Source organism: Rattus rattus, chromosome 6 (assembly GCF_011064425.1).
Source record: "Rattus rattus isolate New Zealand chromosome 6, Rrattus_CSIRO_v1, whole genome shotgun sequence".
Classification (NCBI taxonomy): Eukaryota; Metazoa; Chordata; class Mammalia; order Rodentia; family Muridae; genus Rattus; species Rattus rattus.
The window spans coordinates 14214633-14233000 of NC_046159.1; the positions used below are offsets into that span (position 1 = coordinate 14214633).

General features: G+C 47.7%; 1 protein-coding gene across 1 annotated transcript in view; it reads right to left on the reverse strand.

Moving 5' to 3' along the window:
* Fam234b (family with sequence similarity 234 member B) overlaps window positions 1-17707 on the reverse strand; it is a 39045-nt gene extending 21338 nt beyond the window's left edge. The window contains exons 1-3 of the mRNA XM_032905528.1: window positions 17634-17707; window positions 5322-5720; window positions 3029-3127 (exon numbers count right to left, since the gene is read on the reverse strand). Coding sequence (XP_032761419.1) covers window positions 3029-3127; window positions 5322-5720; window positions 17634-17670 — 535 coding nt within the window. The 5' untranslated portion in view covers window positions 17671-17707. The remainder of the gene's footprint in view (window positions 1-3028; window positions 3128-5321; window positions 5721-17633) is intronic.
* Window positions 17708-18368: the final 661 nt, after the last annotated feature.

Genomic DNA, 18368 nt, shown 5'->3' on the forward strand with positions numbered 1-18368 from the left:
ATGCACGCTTGTTGAATGGATCATGAGCAACTGATTCTATCCCTCTGCTCCAGTGGAACATCCATGAGGCATGAGGGTTGGGGAGATGAACTAAAGAACCTCATACTTGGAGCTGAACTCCAAGTCTGTTTTACCAGATGTGGGACTCTAAAGAGTTCCTCAACCTCAGTGTGCCTCAGTTTCCTTATCTGGAAGAGGGGGCAATGCTAGCCTACTTGGTAAGATTGTGTTGAGAAGCAATCTATTCTCCTGGGCTATGTACCTACAACAGAGCTCAGCACACCCAAAGTTCCTAATGGTGGTTATTGTTGCAATTTGAGGGAGAAATGTCCCCAACAGCCTCAGGTATTTGGACACTTGGTCCCCAGTTGGTGGTATCATTTTAGGACATTATGGAACCTTTAAGATGTGAGGAAGTACATCACCAAGTGAGGAAGGGCTTTAAGAGTTCGTTGCCAAAAATAAACTCATTTGTAAATTGGTTTTGGTCATGGTATATTTTGTCACAGGCACACAGAAGCTACTAATATAGTTACGTTCTTACTTTTACAACCTGGGGGCAAATCCTGTTTGTCTACATAGTATCCAAGCCCCTCAGTCTTGCCACTATGTATCTTGATATAGAGCAAATCTCAAACAGCTTCAGCATCTCTCACCCTACTGCATGCCATCAGGTAAGATCCCAGGAAGGTCTGCTCCAAACCCAGCAGCTTTCCCTGTCACGAAGTTGCATCCATATATCAAACATGCTTCCGAAAGGTGTTTCAGTGATGCCAGGCAGATGCACACCACGAAAATCTCTGAAGCATACCTGGACACTCACTCTGGGTCTAATGATCAAAACGCACTTGCTAGGATTTCTTCGCCCTCCTGGTAGGGTCTTACACAGCTGACATACTGTAGTCATTACCAATTCAGTAGCCATTGCAGGCAAACCAGGACCCTGTGTAGCGATCATGGAAATGAGGCATTTTTGCTTCTTGTTGTTGTTTACTTTTTTGGGTTTGGGGGTAAGGGGCGTTATTGTTCATTGGTTGGTTGATTGGTTGCTTATCATGTGTTAGCTATGGAGGCTTTAATAAAGAGACTATTGACAGAGGTGTGTCAGGGTGTAGGACCCCACTGTGGCAGTATAGGCCCTCAAAGCTGTTAATGTTCCCAGGGACAAAGGAGGACAAAAAAGAAAGTCCTCTAAGAGGGGCAACTTGAGACCAGCTCTGACCCATGGCCAAATTCATAGCCACCCTGCTCTAAACTCAGCTGTGAGGGAAGCAGGGAAGTTAGTCACTCTCCTCAGTCTCTCTCACAAGGCTAGGGAGCTGATAAACATCCTCCGTGTTGTCTAGCCTTCCCAGGGAGGACAAAGCTGGAGAACTAACTGAAAGGGGAAAGGAAGGCCACGGGCCCACTCATCTGTGTGATGACCGTGAGTGATGACCAAACCCACGAGGACAGAGAGAGCAAGGTAGAAGCAGCATTCACTATAACCAGGGGGCATTGGAGAACTGGCTGGGGAGATGGCTCAGTTGGCAAAATGGTTCCTACAAAAGCAAGAAAGCCTGAGTTTAATCCCCAGAACCCACAGAAAAAGCCTGGAGAAGTGGCACATTTGTAACTGCAGTGCTGGGGAGGCAGACAGGCGGCCTCTGAGGGTTGCTAGTCAGATCCAGGCCAGTGAGAGACGCTGTCTCAAGACATCATGTGGACTGTGTGGAGAGCTGCTATGTATTCAAATGCTAAATACTGGCCCCAAAATCTGGTTGTCCCTACCATGTCCCACTAGCAGATTCTCACCCCTAGTGATGCTATATAAATGTTGCTCCCCAATTTAAAGCCACTGGTTAAATAAAAGCAGCTACAGTAACTTACTGGAGAAATCAGAGGTAGGTGGAATTTTCAGTTACTGAGCTGGGGTCACAGGTCACAGGCAAAGAGGAGAGAGAGGAGGAGGAGGAAGAGAAAGAAGAGAGGTGTCTGAGCACCAGCACTTGGCTGAGTGAAATACCCCGAGGACAGACGATAGAGCAGAAATGACCCAGGGAGAAATAACCCCGAGGACAGGCTGGTAGAGCAGAAATAACCCAGTAAGACTCAAACAGCAAGAACTTGGGGAGCTCAGCTGGGGGAATTGACAGTCTAGCATATAGAAAAGTAGATTAGGGCTAATCCCCCAGTAATCGCACTAAGCTGATTAAATAAACCCAGAGAACTCTGCCGCTGTTATTGGGGGCCTATCCGGGTCATTAATAAACTCCTAGAGTTTATTAAAATTCATTTACAGGACAGTTCCTGAGGAATGACACCTGAGGCTTCCTCTGCCCCCAAGAACACCACACACACACACACACACACACACGCACACATATACACACACATATACACACATATACACACATACACATACACACACATACATACACACACACACACACACACACACCACACACACCACACACACACACATCTAATTACTAAGGCTGTCACTACAAGGTATGGGCAAGTCACCTCTCAGAACTGGCTTCTTCACTGGTCTGGGTGGCCACTCAAAGTCCCTTCAGCTATGCCTCAGTCTGTCTTCCTTCCTTTCTTCCTTTCCTTCCTCCATTCTTTCCTTTTATGTATGTGCAGGAGGGATGCACTTTGAGACTGGGCCCCTCCTAACACTGGCTGTCCTGGAATTCAGTGTAGAGCAGGCTGGCCTCAAATTCACAGGAGCTGGCCTGCCTCCACCTTCTGAGTGCTGGGACTAAAGGGGTGTGTGTGTGTGTGTGTGTGTGTGTGTGTGTGTGTGTGTGTGCGCGCGCGCGCGCGTGCACCATCACACTGGGCCCTGGTTTCTTGCAATGATCTTTTATTTCGAAATGGTCTTTATTTACGTCAGGACTGCTCTGATGGGGCTCATTGCGCATGGCAGACCTATAGTGACCTGTTCCCTGCAGACCTCCTTGTGCACTGGCCCTGGGAAGCTGACTAATGCTTTCTTACGGTTGACACTTCTCCTGTGGCAGCCTCCAGATGTGTCTCTTACCTCCTTCAGTCCCATTCCTGGTTGTCACAAAGGTGAGAAGCACGTCCCGCAGGCCATCTCTATTCACGTCAGCCAACTCCAGGGGAGACAGGTCCCCGCCTGGCGTACACATAATGAAACAAAAAGGGCCTGAGCCAGTTACCACAGACTAGTTCTCTTCTGCCGGGTTAGAAAGAAGACAGACACAAATGCCGCCAGCACCCCTCCCAGCCCTGGTGGACTGCCTGTTCCCAGATAAGACCGCAGAGATAAGCATCTCCCCTGATGCCCGCCCAGAGCCCTGGGCATTATATGTAAAGCAAGCAGAGACAGGCTCTGAAAGGAGGGGATGGTAAGTCAGCTATACTAGAGACTGCAAGACCTAAGGAAAAGTAATGTATAGAATTCCCTGGGGCTTCTGGCCACACTAGATAAAGTATAATGAAATAACCCAGAACTCACAACTGCCACGGGGCCACTGCAGCTCTAAGGAACCTGCTTCCCTGGACAGAGGCCCAGGAAGGGTGCAGCCTGGCAAGGCAAACTGACTATAGATAATAATGACCCCACCCCCACCCCCACAGCAAAGGCTGCAGAACCTGACTTCTGGAACCTTGTTCTGGCACCAGAACATGGTGCCCATGTCACCCTCCCCTCCCACCAGAGTTGAGGCCAAAATAGGCACAGGGGTGGGGTGGGGGTGGGAAATGCCATCCCACCTGCAGTGGGGGAGGGAAGTCTGAAACTCTACCCGGCCAGCCCTGGCCTTCCTCCTCAGTAGGCAGCAGAGGCCTGTGCAGAGCAGCGGTGAGGGAGGAGGATCCCCTCCTCTCTCTGAGGAGTCAGAGAATGCCTGCCAAGTGTGTAGGGAGCTCAGACAAGAGTGGGAGCACAAGTGGGTACAGCCACCTCAGCAGAACCACCTCAGCAGACAGGGGCGACTGCTTAGAAAGGACACCCATTCCCTCTGAGGGGCAACTTTACCAGGCTTCTGCCTTGGAGAAACTTGTGCATAACCCTTTGGAGGTGTATGAAAAATGTTCTTAGAATCGCTTATTTTAAAAAGATCGGAACTCATTCAAATGTTTCTCACCCTAGAAAAGTAAAGCCTGTGCTATCCTAACATGGGGAAAATGAACGGACTCTAGCTATAGCGCGTCAGGATAGATCAACCTCAGGAACGTCTCTTTTTAAAGGACGGGGACTGCAGAGTGTCAGAGTAGTTATAGACAGTTTGCTTGAAGCTCTGGCTTCAACCTCCAGCACAGGGAAAAAAAAAATCCAAACTATGTCAGTGGCACCAGATGCTGTAACCCAGCGCTCTGGAGGTGGAAGCAAGATCAGGAGCTCAAAGTCAGACTCAGCTACTCCACAAGTTCAAGCCTAACCTGACCCACAGGAGGGTGTCTCAGGAACAAACAAGCACAGAACTCGCATCGACGAGCAAGGAGTGGTGGCAAATGGCAATAATCTCAGAAAACTGAGACAGGAAGTTACAAGGCTAAGGCCAGCCTGGGCCTCACAGTAAGACCCTGTCCCCCGAAACAAAAATTATGTTGAACAAAAATCAGAGAGAGCTATGGTTCTGTATATATGAAATTCAAAGGGAGACAAAATTAATGAACATATCAGTGTCTATATCAGTGTGGCAAAGCTTTCAAGCCAACTAGTAATCCGGCTGAATCCAGGGCCAGAGTCTTCTGGGGACAGACAGGGATGTGGCCGGGGGACTGGAAGGCCTCCACAATGTTCCTCAGGTGGGTGATGGATGCAGCAGCAAGGCGGAAAACTCAAGCTATCTCCGGGGAACTCAGAGAGCAGGGTCGGAGGCCCAGAGGTCTAGCCTTCTGTCTCATGTCTAACCTCTACCACCTAAGCAACCCTATGCACAGGGGGAAAGACTGCACGGCACACATTAATTTAAGATTTGGAGGGAAGCCAGGCAGAGTGGTGTGCAGCTGTGACACCGGCACTTGGGAGGTGAGGGCAGGAAGCCATCTGGTCTACTCAGGGAACTCTAAGCCAATCAGGGCAACGGGAAAGAGACACTTTCTCCAAAAATCTATTTAGGCCGGGAATGGGGGTGTATGCCCTTAGTCTGACCGCTTGGGAAGCAGAGGCAGGGAGATCTCTGTGAGTTCAAAACCTTGGTCCACACAGTGAGTTCCAGGCTAGCCAGGGCTACAGTGAGACCCTGTCTCAAGAAAACAAACTAAACTACACTAAACTAAGTGAGAACAAAAACAGAATGACTCAGAGGGGAACTAACATATGAAAATTTACAGATTCACTTCTTTAAAATCCCGCAACTCACCTCCTTGGGAGCCCAGGCGCCGGCTCCAAGTGCTATGCAGGTCTCTGGGAGGACAGGGGATGAGGAAGGCGCAGAGGAGTACCAGAACCATGGAGATCACCAGTGTCAGCAGGAAGACAGATGTGCGCACGTAGGACACCAGGGAAGAGGTGGCCTTCTGCTCCAGACCCCCAAGGGGTTCCGAGGGGAAACCCTCCGGCGTGACTTCTGAAAGGTGTGGCTTTGCGGCCCCAGCCACATCCGCATCCGAGTCGGGTTCTGGCAGGTCTCCCAGGGCACTTTTCCCATTTTTGACCCCTCCGTTCTTCTGCTGCAAGTTAAGCACGAGATCATCTTCGCTCTCGTCACTGTCGGCCTGGGTGAGGGGGTCGTACTCGCCGAGGTCTGGGCTCTTCTTCCCTGGAGAGACAGACAGATAGGGAAGCAAAATCACAACAACAAACCTAGCCTCACTGCATTTAGACTGCAGTGGCCTTCTGTATAATTAGGTGGCGGAGGAGGGGGTCAGAGAGAGTCCATTGTTCCAGAATTATTCTCTGGGGTGGGGGGTAAGAAAATTGAAAAGACCAGGGTTAAAGAAGAATACACTGTGTTAACCAAAATAAGCCAGGTGTGGACAGATACATGCTCCCCCGTGTGAGAGCTAAGACAGTAATCATGAGAGCAGGGAGCCAGGCATAATGGTTCACACCTTTAATATCAATGCTTGTGATGCTATATCAGAATTGCCATGAGTTTGAGGCTAGCCTGGGCTATATGGGCTTTCCCGTGGGCTAGTGATATGGCTCAGTAGGTGAAGGCAATTCCTGGCAGGTCTGTGACCTGAGTTCAATCCCCAGGGCCCACACAATGGGAGACATTCACGTCCATGAGCTGTCATCTGACCTCACTCCCATGCAAATACATATAGTTTTTTAAAAATGTAACAATAAAAATAAATCTTGTCCCCCAAATACACATAAAAGGAGGCAGGGGTGGACGTCAGTTTAAGGTGAAATGCTGGCCTAGCATGCACAAAGCCCTGAGTTTGCCCCAGTACCACAGAAACCAGGCATGGCGGTGAAGGCCTCTGATTCTAACACTTGGGAACCAGTGGCAGAATCTGAAATTCAGCTTAGTGTGAGGCCAGTTTGCTGTGTAAGAGACTCTCGGTTTAGTAAATGAAGGCAGAACTGGCGATGCGGTTCAGTGTTAAGAGCACTGCTGCTCCAGAGGACCCAGGTTTTACTCCCAGCACCTACAAGGTGGCTCACAACTAGCTGTGACTCTAGTTTTGGGAGCTCTGCAGCCCTCTTCTGACTTCCTTGGGCGCCAGGCACATGTTTGTACACAGGCCTACAAATATGCAAAATGCCCGTACACAGCAAATAAACACTTGTTTTAAAGAGAAGAACAGAACAGCTGTTACCAGCTGCAGTTGCATAGGAAAATAACCTCCAACGTTCTGTAGCATAATCTATAACTATGGCTGTCCTGTGGGTCCCAGGGATTGAACTAGATCACCAGACTTGGAGGCAAGCGCTTTTACCTGCAGAGCGTCTTGCCAACCCAAACACCTGCACCTCTTATTAGCTTCTGAATTCGAGTGAACATCACTACCAAAGATGGCCATGGCTTTGACTTTTAATGTTTTTTAATTTATTTATTCATGTATGCATGCATGTATTCATCTATAAATTTGAGGCAGGGACTCACTATGTAGCCCAGGCTGTCCTTGAGCCTATGGTGACCCTCCTACCTCAGCCTCCCCGGTGCTGGGATTATATGTGTGCATGCCCACAGCCAGCTCAAGGCTCTGGCTCTTGAGCAAACTTTCCTCACACCTAGTCTGTTCCTGCATTAGATTTCCTCAGAGCCATGAGGCGCGATTGTTCCTGACAAACTTCTAGAACAATTCCCATCTGTACGCTGTCTCTCACAGAGTGTCTATGGTTTTCCTGTTGTTTCTATGGAAACAAGTTAGCAAGTTGAATACTACATGGCAGCTAAAGAAGTTTGACAAAACCTCGCTTCTTAGAACTGTCCTGTGATTTGAATATCCTTAAGGAACAGCTTTCACTAGAGGGGGAAAGATGGCTATTCTGAGCATGCGTCCTGGGAGAGGTGGCAGACGGCCTGCACACTGCTACTACTCAGACTCTACGTTGACTCCAAGGGATAAATTACAGAGAGGCTTGGGTACATGCCCACACAGACCCCTGGCTCCCAGGGGGTGACCTGTGCCTTCATGTCAGGCTATGGCTGAGCAAAGCTTTTCTCTTTGGAAACCACCAGGCAAGTTATGACTAGTGAGAATGACTGTTAAGCCTTTAACTCAGTTAAAAAGGGGAAGGCAGTCCAGCTAGAGAGGAGGACCGATTCCTGGTACAGGTCTCTGTCTGCTGATACCCCTAGGGATGTTACTTCTGTGTGCATACTACACAAAACAGAGCAGGAAAACAGAGGTGGAGACCAGATGTGGGGGGAGACCTGCAGGGTGAAACTTAGCGTCTGTATAATAAATTGTTCATCAAACAGCATCCCACAGGATCATTTTACAGCACTTAGCACTTTCCAAAAACACGGACTACACTAGGTAATGTGGTAATCAATTAACTAGGAGTTTCTCTTTATTTTTGTTTTTCTTTTTTTTTAAGATTTATTTATTTATTTATTTATTTATTTATTTTATATGAGTATATGAGTATACTGTCGCTCTCTTCAGACACACCAGAAGAGGCCATCGAATTCCATTACGGATGGTTGTGAGCCACCATGTGGTTGCTGGGAATTGAACTCAGGACCTCTGGAAGAGCAGCCAGTGCTCTTAACTGCTGAGCCATCTCTCCATTTCCCTATTTTCGTTTTTCAGAGCTATTCGTTGTATACAGTGAACATCGAGTTCGATCTTTTGTTTATTAGGTTGGGTCTATCTTACTTTGTGCCTTGACTTCCTACATGCCGAGGTGATTTTTGCAGGCCATCATGCTTGGCTTGGATGCACTTGCCTGTGTATGTGCCTACGTAGAGATCAGAGGTCAAGTTTTGGGATCTTCTTGTCATTTTTTTTTTTTTTTGATACACAGTCTCTCACTAAAACTGAGCTGACCATTTTGGGATAGAATAGCTGGCCAGCAAATGCCCAGGATCTTCCTATCTCAGACTCTAAGCACACTGGAGGCAGAGCAAAAAGATTGAGGACCAACCCAAAATTGAGGCTAGCCTAGTTTATATATTGAGTTCTAGGCTAACCCAGACAACATGGTAAGCTCATAACCATCTGTAACTCCAGTCTGTGCAGGTCTTATATACTCTCCTAACCTCCATAGGCACTACATGCATGAGCTGAACATACATACATGCATACATACATACATGTAAAACAACCATGCACATAGAAAGTTTTTAAAAGCAAAAAGGGGTTGGAGAGACGGCACATCAATTAAGAGTATTTGCTTCCCTTCCAGAGAACCAGGGTTTAACTCCCAGCAACTGCCTGTAATTCCCCTTCGAGAGGATCCAATGCTATCTTTTAGCCTCTGAAAGAACTGGGCACACATTGTGGTTCAAAGACATACATGTAGACAAAACACCCATACACATAAGATTTTTTTTTTTTGACACAAGGTTTCTATGTTCCTCAAACTTAGAGATCCACAGGCCTCTGCTTCCCCATTGCTAGGATCAAAGGTGTATGCCACCACTGCCCAGCCTAATAAATAAATAAATAAATAATTTCAAAAACAGTACTCCTGACAACCAAAGAAAACATATCGAATCTTGATCCCGGGGTGAAATTTAAAAGTTCATATAGTTCCTGTTTCAAACTGTATCTCCTTTCAAACATCCGACAATCAGTCACTTGGCACCCAGCTGAATGTGACCAGTGTCAGGGAACCCACCGAGCTCCATCTGCCATATGGGAGGCCAAGACAGCCTCGTTATTAAATAGAAGGTCAGGAGGGCAAGGACAGCCTCGTTAGCCTCGTTAGCCTCGTTATTAATTAAGGTCAGGAGGGCAAGGACAGCCTCGGCTACATAGTGAGTGTACACAAGCTTGGGCTGCAGGGCTAATGGAATTCTCGTCCCGAAAGAAAAGGGTTCGGCTGTTCACTACGTAAAGACCAGTTTGTCTCACTTACCGGCTACGCATGCCCTTCCTTCTCCTAACTCCACAGGGCCCCAGCTTCCCCACTTATAAACAATAATTATCATTCCTACCTCCTGGTTGTTACAAGGCTTAGGTAAGGCCATACGGATGGCCCTCGGTGCCCGGACTATGGTCAGAATCAATTCGGGCCTCTATTACTTTTGCCTAAATGGGTCAACAGCCTTTGCCCAGCCTCTCGTCTCCAGGTTAGACCCCTACACCTTCCTCAACCCACGGCTTGAGGAAGAGCTTCGGGTGACCCTTCTCTGTACAGTGTGGCATGCCCGTACTTTTAAAAAAATAGGTTTTCTGGAAGTGAAAGAAATGCAAGGGTGTGGTGTGGCCACAGACAGGACAGAGCCATGCCATCACACTCCAGATAATTCACTGTTTCAGTAAAGGTTGGCAGCCTTCTTGGCAGCCTCGCACACCAACCCTCCTAAAGGTTCCCGGATTCTGAACCACCCCCCAGGCCACCCTATCTATCCCCTTAGCCCTGGGTCTTGAGAACCAAGTGAAAAATTTAGCAGCAGCACCTACGTCCGTCAACCTTGGTGGTCTCTGCCTCCCAAGGTTCCCAACTGAATCCACTGACAAGACCCAGTGAGCAGAACAACTGAGAGGCCATTCGGTTTTACTGGGAAGCTTGTGCTGTGCCTGGAAGGAAGAGGCCCTGGCACCACATGCTATAGAAACGCAATTTTAGTGAATCTATAAAAAATAATTAGTGGATGTTCTTTTGTAGGAATACACACGTCTAATTAATAATGTCCTGGAAGGTGCTTCTGTCACTGAACCTTCCTTAAAACCAGAAGAGAGGAGGAGACAGAAAAAGAATAAGAGGCGGGGGAGGGAGTGGGGGGAGGAGAGGAGGGAGAATGAAATACATCCCCAACACACAGTGCATGAACAATCGCCGCCCAGCTCGGGAAATTCCGTCTCCTGCAGTAGCGGGAGATGCGTGCATCAGTACCTGAACGGAGTCCACAGGATTAATGGTGCTGATGATACTGTGGTAAGAATTTAAAATGTCTCCACTGCCTACCAACCTCAGCACTGGCCGGGATATCCGGGACGTCTTAATTCATCAAATCCTCATGTTGACCCTTGAAACACAGAGGTAATTTGCCTAACGACCACAGGACCTAGGAGGGAGAAGCGAAGCCCGGGATTCACACCCAGGCATGGGAGCGTAGAGCCCACTTGTTCTAAGACCCTTCCTTGTCTCGTGAATATGTGAACCAACCAATAATTTCATCCCTAAAAATGAAGTCTAGGGTCACAGAAACACCTATGAGCCCCATTTCACGGAACATGACACCAAGCAGAAGTACAAAACCAAGAAGTGCTGGTGACCCAGATCTCTACAAGATGCAAGCTGCCCAGTGGTTAGAAAGTAACTCTAGGGGTTGGAGATTTAGCTCAGTGGTAGAGCACTTGCCTAGGAAGCACAAGGCCCTGGGTTCAGTCCCCAGCTCCGAAAAAAAGAACCAAAAAAAAAAAAAGAAAAAGAAAAAGAAAGTAACTCTAGGCATCATCAATCCTGAAGAGACTGGTTGCTTTGACCGACAGAGACCAGCCGGGAGACAGAAACCAGACAAGAACTCAGAGGATTCGATACAAAATATCGCTAAGCTGTGCAAAATAACCATAATCTTGGTTGGAAAACTTAAAGCTGTGGCAACTAAAGCATAAACTGGAAAACTCGGAGAGGGCTTGCCTGGCCAGGCAAGCACAAGGCCCCACACAAAGCCTGTCATAGCACTACAGTCCTCCCACTTAAAGTTGAAGCAGGAGGATCAGAGCCCTATCTGGAAAATGAGTCCCAGGCCAGCCTGGGCTACATAAGATCCTGTTTCCAAAACAAAACACCTGGGTATGGGAAGCAGAGTCAAGAGGATTGCCACAGGTTCCAGGCCAGCCTGGTCTACATAAAAAGCCAGCCCGAACTCTATAGGGAGAGCACATCTTAAAAGTAAAGAATGTCAGGCATGGTGGTGAACACCTTTAATCCCAGTATTCGGGAGGGAGGATGGTGGATCTCTCTGAGAAAAGGCCAGCCAGGTCTACACAGTGAAACTCAGTCTTCAAAAGAAAACAAAAACAAAAACAGAATAAACAATGAAACAAAAAAAAAAGAGCCCAGATCTACTTTCACAACTCAAGCAACAAAGGTAAGTGTGAGGTTCATGGGTTCAAGAGATTTAAAACCAGCACAAAAGAAGTGAGCGCTGTCTCAGCGGGACGGCGGGACTCTGAGCCCCTGCGCTCTGCTAGCCCGGACAGCAGAGACCGCAGAGGAAGTGCTTTGCTGGGAAAGGGATCTGAGCTCCAAGTCCTCATTAAATCCGAGCTTCCAACTGCCCCAGCTCTCTGCCTTGGCAAACCCTGCTACCCACTCAGCCAGTAACACAGCTACCCCATCAAAACAGGAGCGGTCTGGAGAAAGAAACCAACATTGGCATTCACGCCATAAGACTCCGCAGAGTTCTACAAAGGCTCGAGAAAGGCTACAACAAAACACTGCATGCAAATTCAGGAAAAGAAGACATCAGGGGAGGAGCAGCAAGTAGGAACAGAGATTATCCCTTGCCCAGCATGCATGGGGTCCTGGGTTCCACCCTCAGCTCAGCTCCCAGGAGGAGGGGGCACCAATCCTACCGGAAGGTGAAAAAAAAAATGTTGAGTACTTAACGACTTTTCAGAAATAAGGATTCATAAAGAGATGTGCTACTTCTAAGAGGCAACCACAGTTCAGGAGATGGGAGTTAACTATCAGGAGCCAGGAACAACGGGAAAACAACAACAAAGCAAATTTAGAAAAGACATTCTTACTGGTCCGACACCCCAGTCTGCATACAGGCTGAGGCAGGAGAACCATAAATTTGAAGGCTACATGGTTAGGAGTCTGTGTCAAAAAAGTCAACAACAACAAAAGAAAATTATAGAATTAGAAAAAAAAAAAGGGTATTTCTGAAGGCAAAACCTTCCTAAATTACACAAATGGCCATTCCTCTGGTCACTTTGAATATCTCCCCTCAAGAAACTGTGTGACAGCTTTAAGACAGAAATGCTAGGTTGGGGATTTAGCTCAGCGGTAGAGCGCTTGCCTAGCCCTAGCAAGCGCAAGGCCCTGGGTTCGGTCCCCAGCTCCAGAAAAAAAAAAGAAAAAAAAAAAAAAAAAAGACAGAAATGCCTCCCATTTTCTGGAGGGGGAAACTGAGGCTGGAGCATTTGGAAAACTGGCCCACATAGTTAAAAAGCAAGTAAGTTCGAACTGAGGCAGTCTGGCCTCCCTCCTCCTACCTCCCAAGGTCAAAGCTTTCAAACAGACCAAGTGTGGAGCCTCACGCCTGTATTCCAGAACTCAGCGGGCTCAGGCAGGCAGGGGGTCGGGTGGGAGGCTGCCTGGAATTCCAGGCCAGCTTGGGCTGTTTAGTGAGTTTCAGACCAACCCAGGCTTCAAAAGGAGACCCTGTCCCAAGACATTCAATCCAGAGCTGGAAAAATGGCTCAATAGTTAAGCACACACAGGCCTCTCCCAGGGAATAGGAGTTCAATGAGTTCAGCTGCTGTCTGTTTTAGGCGGTTGACAACTCAGGACCCAACGCCCTCTTCTGGCCTCCACAGGCATCGCACTTACATGTGTAAGCCCACGCATACATATATACACATGATTTTTTTAAAAAACAATTTTAAAAACCTCAAACCAAACACAAACCAAGAAACTGATCAATACAGAGAGACGTATAACTGAAGAGGAAAAGAAAACGGACCCGGTACTTAAAGGAGATTCAAAGGAAGATGGAGAAGCCTGGGATACAGGCAATTAACTGCGGAATAAATGGAGCACATGGGCCAAAGGGAACCCAGTACAGAATAACCATCACTGAGCATTCTCATAGAAGCACAAGGCTTCAGGAAGGACAAAGGAATACAGCATGCCATCTAGGCTTAGGGGACTCAAGTCCTAACAATGACAAAAGGCAATGGGGTGCAGACAAGCACCTAATTAGGCAGGTTCAAGAGTTTGAGGACGGCCTGGGAAAGGGATGGCAAGATGGCTCAGTGGGTGCCAAACCCGACAGTCGGAGTTCAATCCCTAGGACCACGTGGTATAAACTGACTCCTTTCCTGTACATACACAAAAGAATAAATGTATTTTAAGACCTTTTACTAGGCTAATTTCTGCTAGGTGCTAGCACATGCCTAAGATCACAACATTTAGGAGGTGGAGGCAGGGAATCAGACATTTATAGTCGATCTCTGCTGTGTGATGAGTTTCAGACCGGCCTAGGCTACATGGATAGTGGGAAGAGAGTAATAGAACTACAAAGTCCTCAGGGAAAGAACTTATGATATAAAGTGCAGGGCCTCCGAAGTAGGAAGTAAGCACCCCAGAGCATAGAGCCACCATTGGCTGCTGCCTTTAAAAGATCCCAGGAGATTGGGGACAGATCTAGACCAACCTTCAGAGCATGATAAATATTTGCATTTACACGAACACAGAGTATGGAAACAAACATTGGCTTAGTTACTACAGACTGCAAATTTTGGCTAGGCAAAGGGTTTTTTTCTATTCACAGAAAGACAATGAATGAGCAGAACAAGAAGTCCCTGATTAGCCTTAGGCCATACTCGGGCCAGACTTGAACCTGTGCTTCACAGTCTAGGAGCCAGACTCAGTCTGACTCTGCTGCTTCCAGGGAGCACAGGGGTGTGTGTGTGTGTATGTGGTATGCACATGTGATGTGTGATATATATTATATGTGTGTGTGTGGTATACATGTATATGGTGTGTGTATGTATGATATATATCATATATACATAGTGTATATGTATGTGCAGTGTGTTTACTGTGGTGTATGCATACATGGTATATATGTGTGTGCATTGTGTATGTATGTGTATTGTGGTGTATGTATAGATGGTGTATATGTATGTGCAGTATGTGTGTGTGGTATGATATAAGAAGGGTGCATGTGTGGTATATGTTCAATGTATACATGCTGATGTGTATGCACATACCAGAAGAGGATGCCAGGAACCCTATTGCATTGCTCTCCACTTTATATTCTTGGAGAAAGATCTCACCCTGAACCTACACTCGGTTGGAAGCTCGCAAGCACCAGCAATCTTCCCATTTCTACCCACCTTAGCACTGGGGTTACTAGGTATACGTGTGGCTGTGCCCAGCTCTTTATGTGGGTGCCAGGAATTCGAACTCAGTTCCTTAGGCATGTACAAAGCCTCTCTTGCCCACTGAGGCATTTTCCCAGGCTCCAGTTTTCAGCCAGTGAAATGTCTGCAAAGAGGCACTGGAGAGATGACTTTGTAGCTAAGAGCATGCACCGCTCTTGCAGAGGACCTGCACTGAACTCCTCGAACCAACGTGAAGAGGCTTGAAACCTGTACCTCTAGCTCCAGGTGGGGATGCTATGCCTCCAGCCACCAGGAGCTCCTGCAAACACGTGAACATACCCACACAGGCACACACACACACACACACACACACACGCAGAGACACAGACACATACACATTTATGTAATTAACTTTTTTATGTCTGAAAAGAATATAAGAGAAGACGATGGTTTCATAACACAGACATAAAAGCTTTGCAGAGCCTGCTCTTCCTCCTAGAAAGCTGAGACAGTGACTCAATGGTGTCCCTGAACATTGTGGAGGAAGCAGCTGTGCTGTGCCCAAATGTCCTTACTGAAGAGCGTGCTACCCTGTGACAGCCCAGCATATACTGAACCTACACGTGCGATGGGATGTGTACCTATACTAAAGTAAATGACGCCCAGTATAGGTTAGTTTATCTAGGGGCACAGACTCTCTAAGTCGCATATTATAAAACAAACCACAACAATAACATTGTGCTTTAACAGTCCCTCCAGTGTTTGACCTTCAAACTTTAAAGCTAAAGAAGCATATACCTAAAAGATAAGCTGCCCTACAAGCTTTATAAAGGCCACATTGTCCCTCTGTTACTTATTAACCTCATGCCAGGCCTGGGAGCCAAACACCTTTCCAACCTGTGCTCAGTGAACAGGTTTTTGATTATGAAATGCATCCCCAGCAGAGCTTTGTCCGCGGATCCGCTGGATGAGGCCTTCGGTCAGGTATCACCCTCATGAGCTACTAATGACCAAAACTATAGAGCTAATGTGTCAGGAGCTAATTAAATTCCTAAGGACAACTATTTCTTTTACTACTCCAAATAACCCTGCGAGATAAATATGCGAAGTAGCGTGTGGCATGTGGAGAATGTTCTAGAACAACACCACTATTGCAGATGAGGAAACTAGAAACGCTTAAAGAGCTAAGCAAGTGAAGAATGCATTTAGTCTGGGGCATGGCTGGGGATGTAGCTCAGCGTCTGAGCTGCTCAGCTGGTAGCTTGCACGCCTAACAACACAAGGCCCAGGATGGGATCCTCAGCACAGATAAGTGGTAAGAGAGTTAACTAAGGTAACACAACCAGGACTGCAATCTCACAGTCCCGGTTACAAGGTATCCAAGAACAGCTTTGAGAAAGCAACTTCTACCTAATACAAAAGCCACAAATTATATATGGGGTAGTGAAGGAAAAGGGCTGAGTTGAGAACAGGAGAAAAACAAGCCAGAAGACAGAAAAAAAAAAAAAATCCACATCACATCTAGTAAATATTGATACTGTATGTAGGCCTTAGTATTGATCACAGCTCATCCCTTAGGGCCAAACTGACTTCCAAACACAGGAATGCATCACCCGGGACTCTCCGCTGGTGAAATAACTATAACCCAATAGACCAAGGAGTATTCTGTGTGCACCACATTCTCAGAATGAAGACACAAAAGAGCACAGGCAAGAAGCCCCCCCCTTATTTTTTAAAAGAATATTTTGAGGAGTATACAAAAGGATTGTGGCTTTTCTCATATTCGTCCCAGTATTATCTCTTGTCCCACCTCCTCTTGACTATTACTAGCTTTTTCTTCAGTGCTGGGGACTTGGCTCTGTGGGTGGTAAGTAAGCACGTGCCCTGAGGTACATACCCTTTTTGCAGTTTTATTCTCAGAGAATAACAATCATCTATGCTGAAATAAAACAAGGACTCTAAAAAACAAACAAACAAACAAACAAACGCCTGCCATTTAATTATGCCTTTGAGAAGATAGCATTCAAACCATCGGGGTTCAAAGTAAATGAATCCTGCGGGGGAAATGCGTCTCACTCTTAATTTCAGTATTATGTACACACTGGAGACAGATCTTATCAATGTCCTTTCCAGTGTTCCAAGCAGCCAGTGAAGGGGAGAAAGATCTAAAGACATGGAGTCTCAAGTCATCTAAGACACAAGGCCGTTTTTTTTTTTTTCAAGGTAGCAGACTAGAAACTCTGAGAACGCGGTCCCTCCCTGCAGCCCTCCTAGGGCCTCAAGCTGATTAACTATCAGAGATACCCTTTCTAACGTGGCAGGGGAAACAACTGCTTCCCTCTTAAGTGATTGGCCAGTAAACGCTTATAACTTCGTGTTTAATTTTTTTTTTTAAGTGGAGCCACGATTTTTCTTTTCGAAAGCCCTAAATGTTTAAAATTGGTTAACGACAGAATAAATACGCTTTGGTTAAAACAGTGCAATTCAAACAGCACAGTGCCCTGCTGTGTGACCCCGTGTAATTCAATTAGCCATTTTCCTAATCTTTCCTCTTCCACACAGGAGGAAGGAGAACACCTGCCTGGGTTAGCTCACAGCGGCAAGGTGGCTGTCAGTAAGTGGATGCTGTTCCGCCCAGGCCACTCACTTACAGTCCTGCAACCCCCGGCTCCCCCTCTGGTCCAGCCCCAGATAGCAGCAGCTAGTCCCGGTGCTCAGGGAAGGATGCTCCAATGGCCGGCCTTCCCTCGGAGACCACAGCGACATGCGCTCTGACCTGACAGTCACCGTCGCGCCCCTCCACCTTCGACCCGACCCCGCGCGCCTCCAGCAGTGTCTGCCCCGGGAGTCCCCGAGAGTCCCCAAGTGTCCCCGAGCGTCCCCGGTCCCCGATTCACACCCAGGCGCCCCTTTCCTGTCCCCCGGACACTGCAGCCCTCCCAGCTAACAGCCAGGCCCCGCCGCGCCTCGCCTCGCCTCGCCTCGCCTCTCTCCCCAGGCCATGTCTCCACAGCGTGGTCGCGGGGCTGCAGACTCCTTACCCGGGAGCTTGAGAGCCCTGGACAGCACTGTCGCCATGGCGGAGGCCCCCCGTGCGCGTGCGCGCGCCGCGTCCTGCCGGGAAGTGTAGTTCGCTGCGGGCCGCGCGTGGGGCTGCGGGCGGGAAAGGTGTAACCTGCGCGAGCCAGGCTAGGAGGAGACGCCCACTGTCGCTGGTCACCCGCCGGGCCCAGCGCCAGGCTGAGTCTCTCTGAGTCGCTCGTGCTTCAGCAGCCGGTAAGGAAAGTCATCGCTCCTTAACCTTTGTGTGCAGAGACTGGAATGACATTGTAGTTAGGAAGGCGCCAGGTTGCGAAGTTCGCGTGGGTTTGGAATTAACAATCTGGATTTGAAGCCTGCCCGCGCTATTTATTACCTGGACCATCTTGGCAAATCACTGAGACTCAGCTTTCTTCGTTTGTCCATCCTGTCTGTCAGTCAGGCTATCCTGTTTGGATACAATAGTCTCAATGGAAACTGGCTTTATAGGGTGAGGGTGGCCTTGAACTCCTGATCCTTCTGCTTCCACTTCCAAGCACCAAATTTGTTTAACTTATTTATCCATGGCTTGGTGTGGTTGGATTTGCCTTTCTGAGGCAGAAAGATCTCTGAGTTTGAAACCAACCTGGTCTGTATAGAGTTCCAAGCCAGTCAGGACTGCATAGTGAGACCATGTTTACATACATAACATATGTACATACATACATGCATTCATACATACATACATTCATACATTC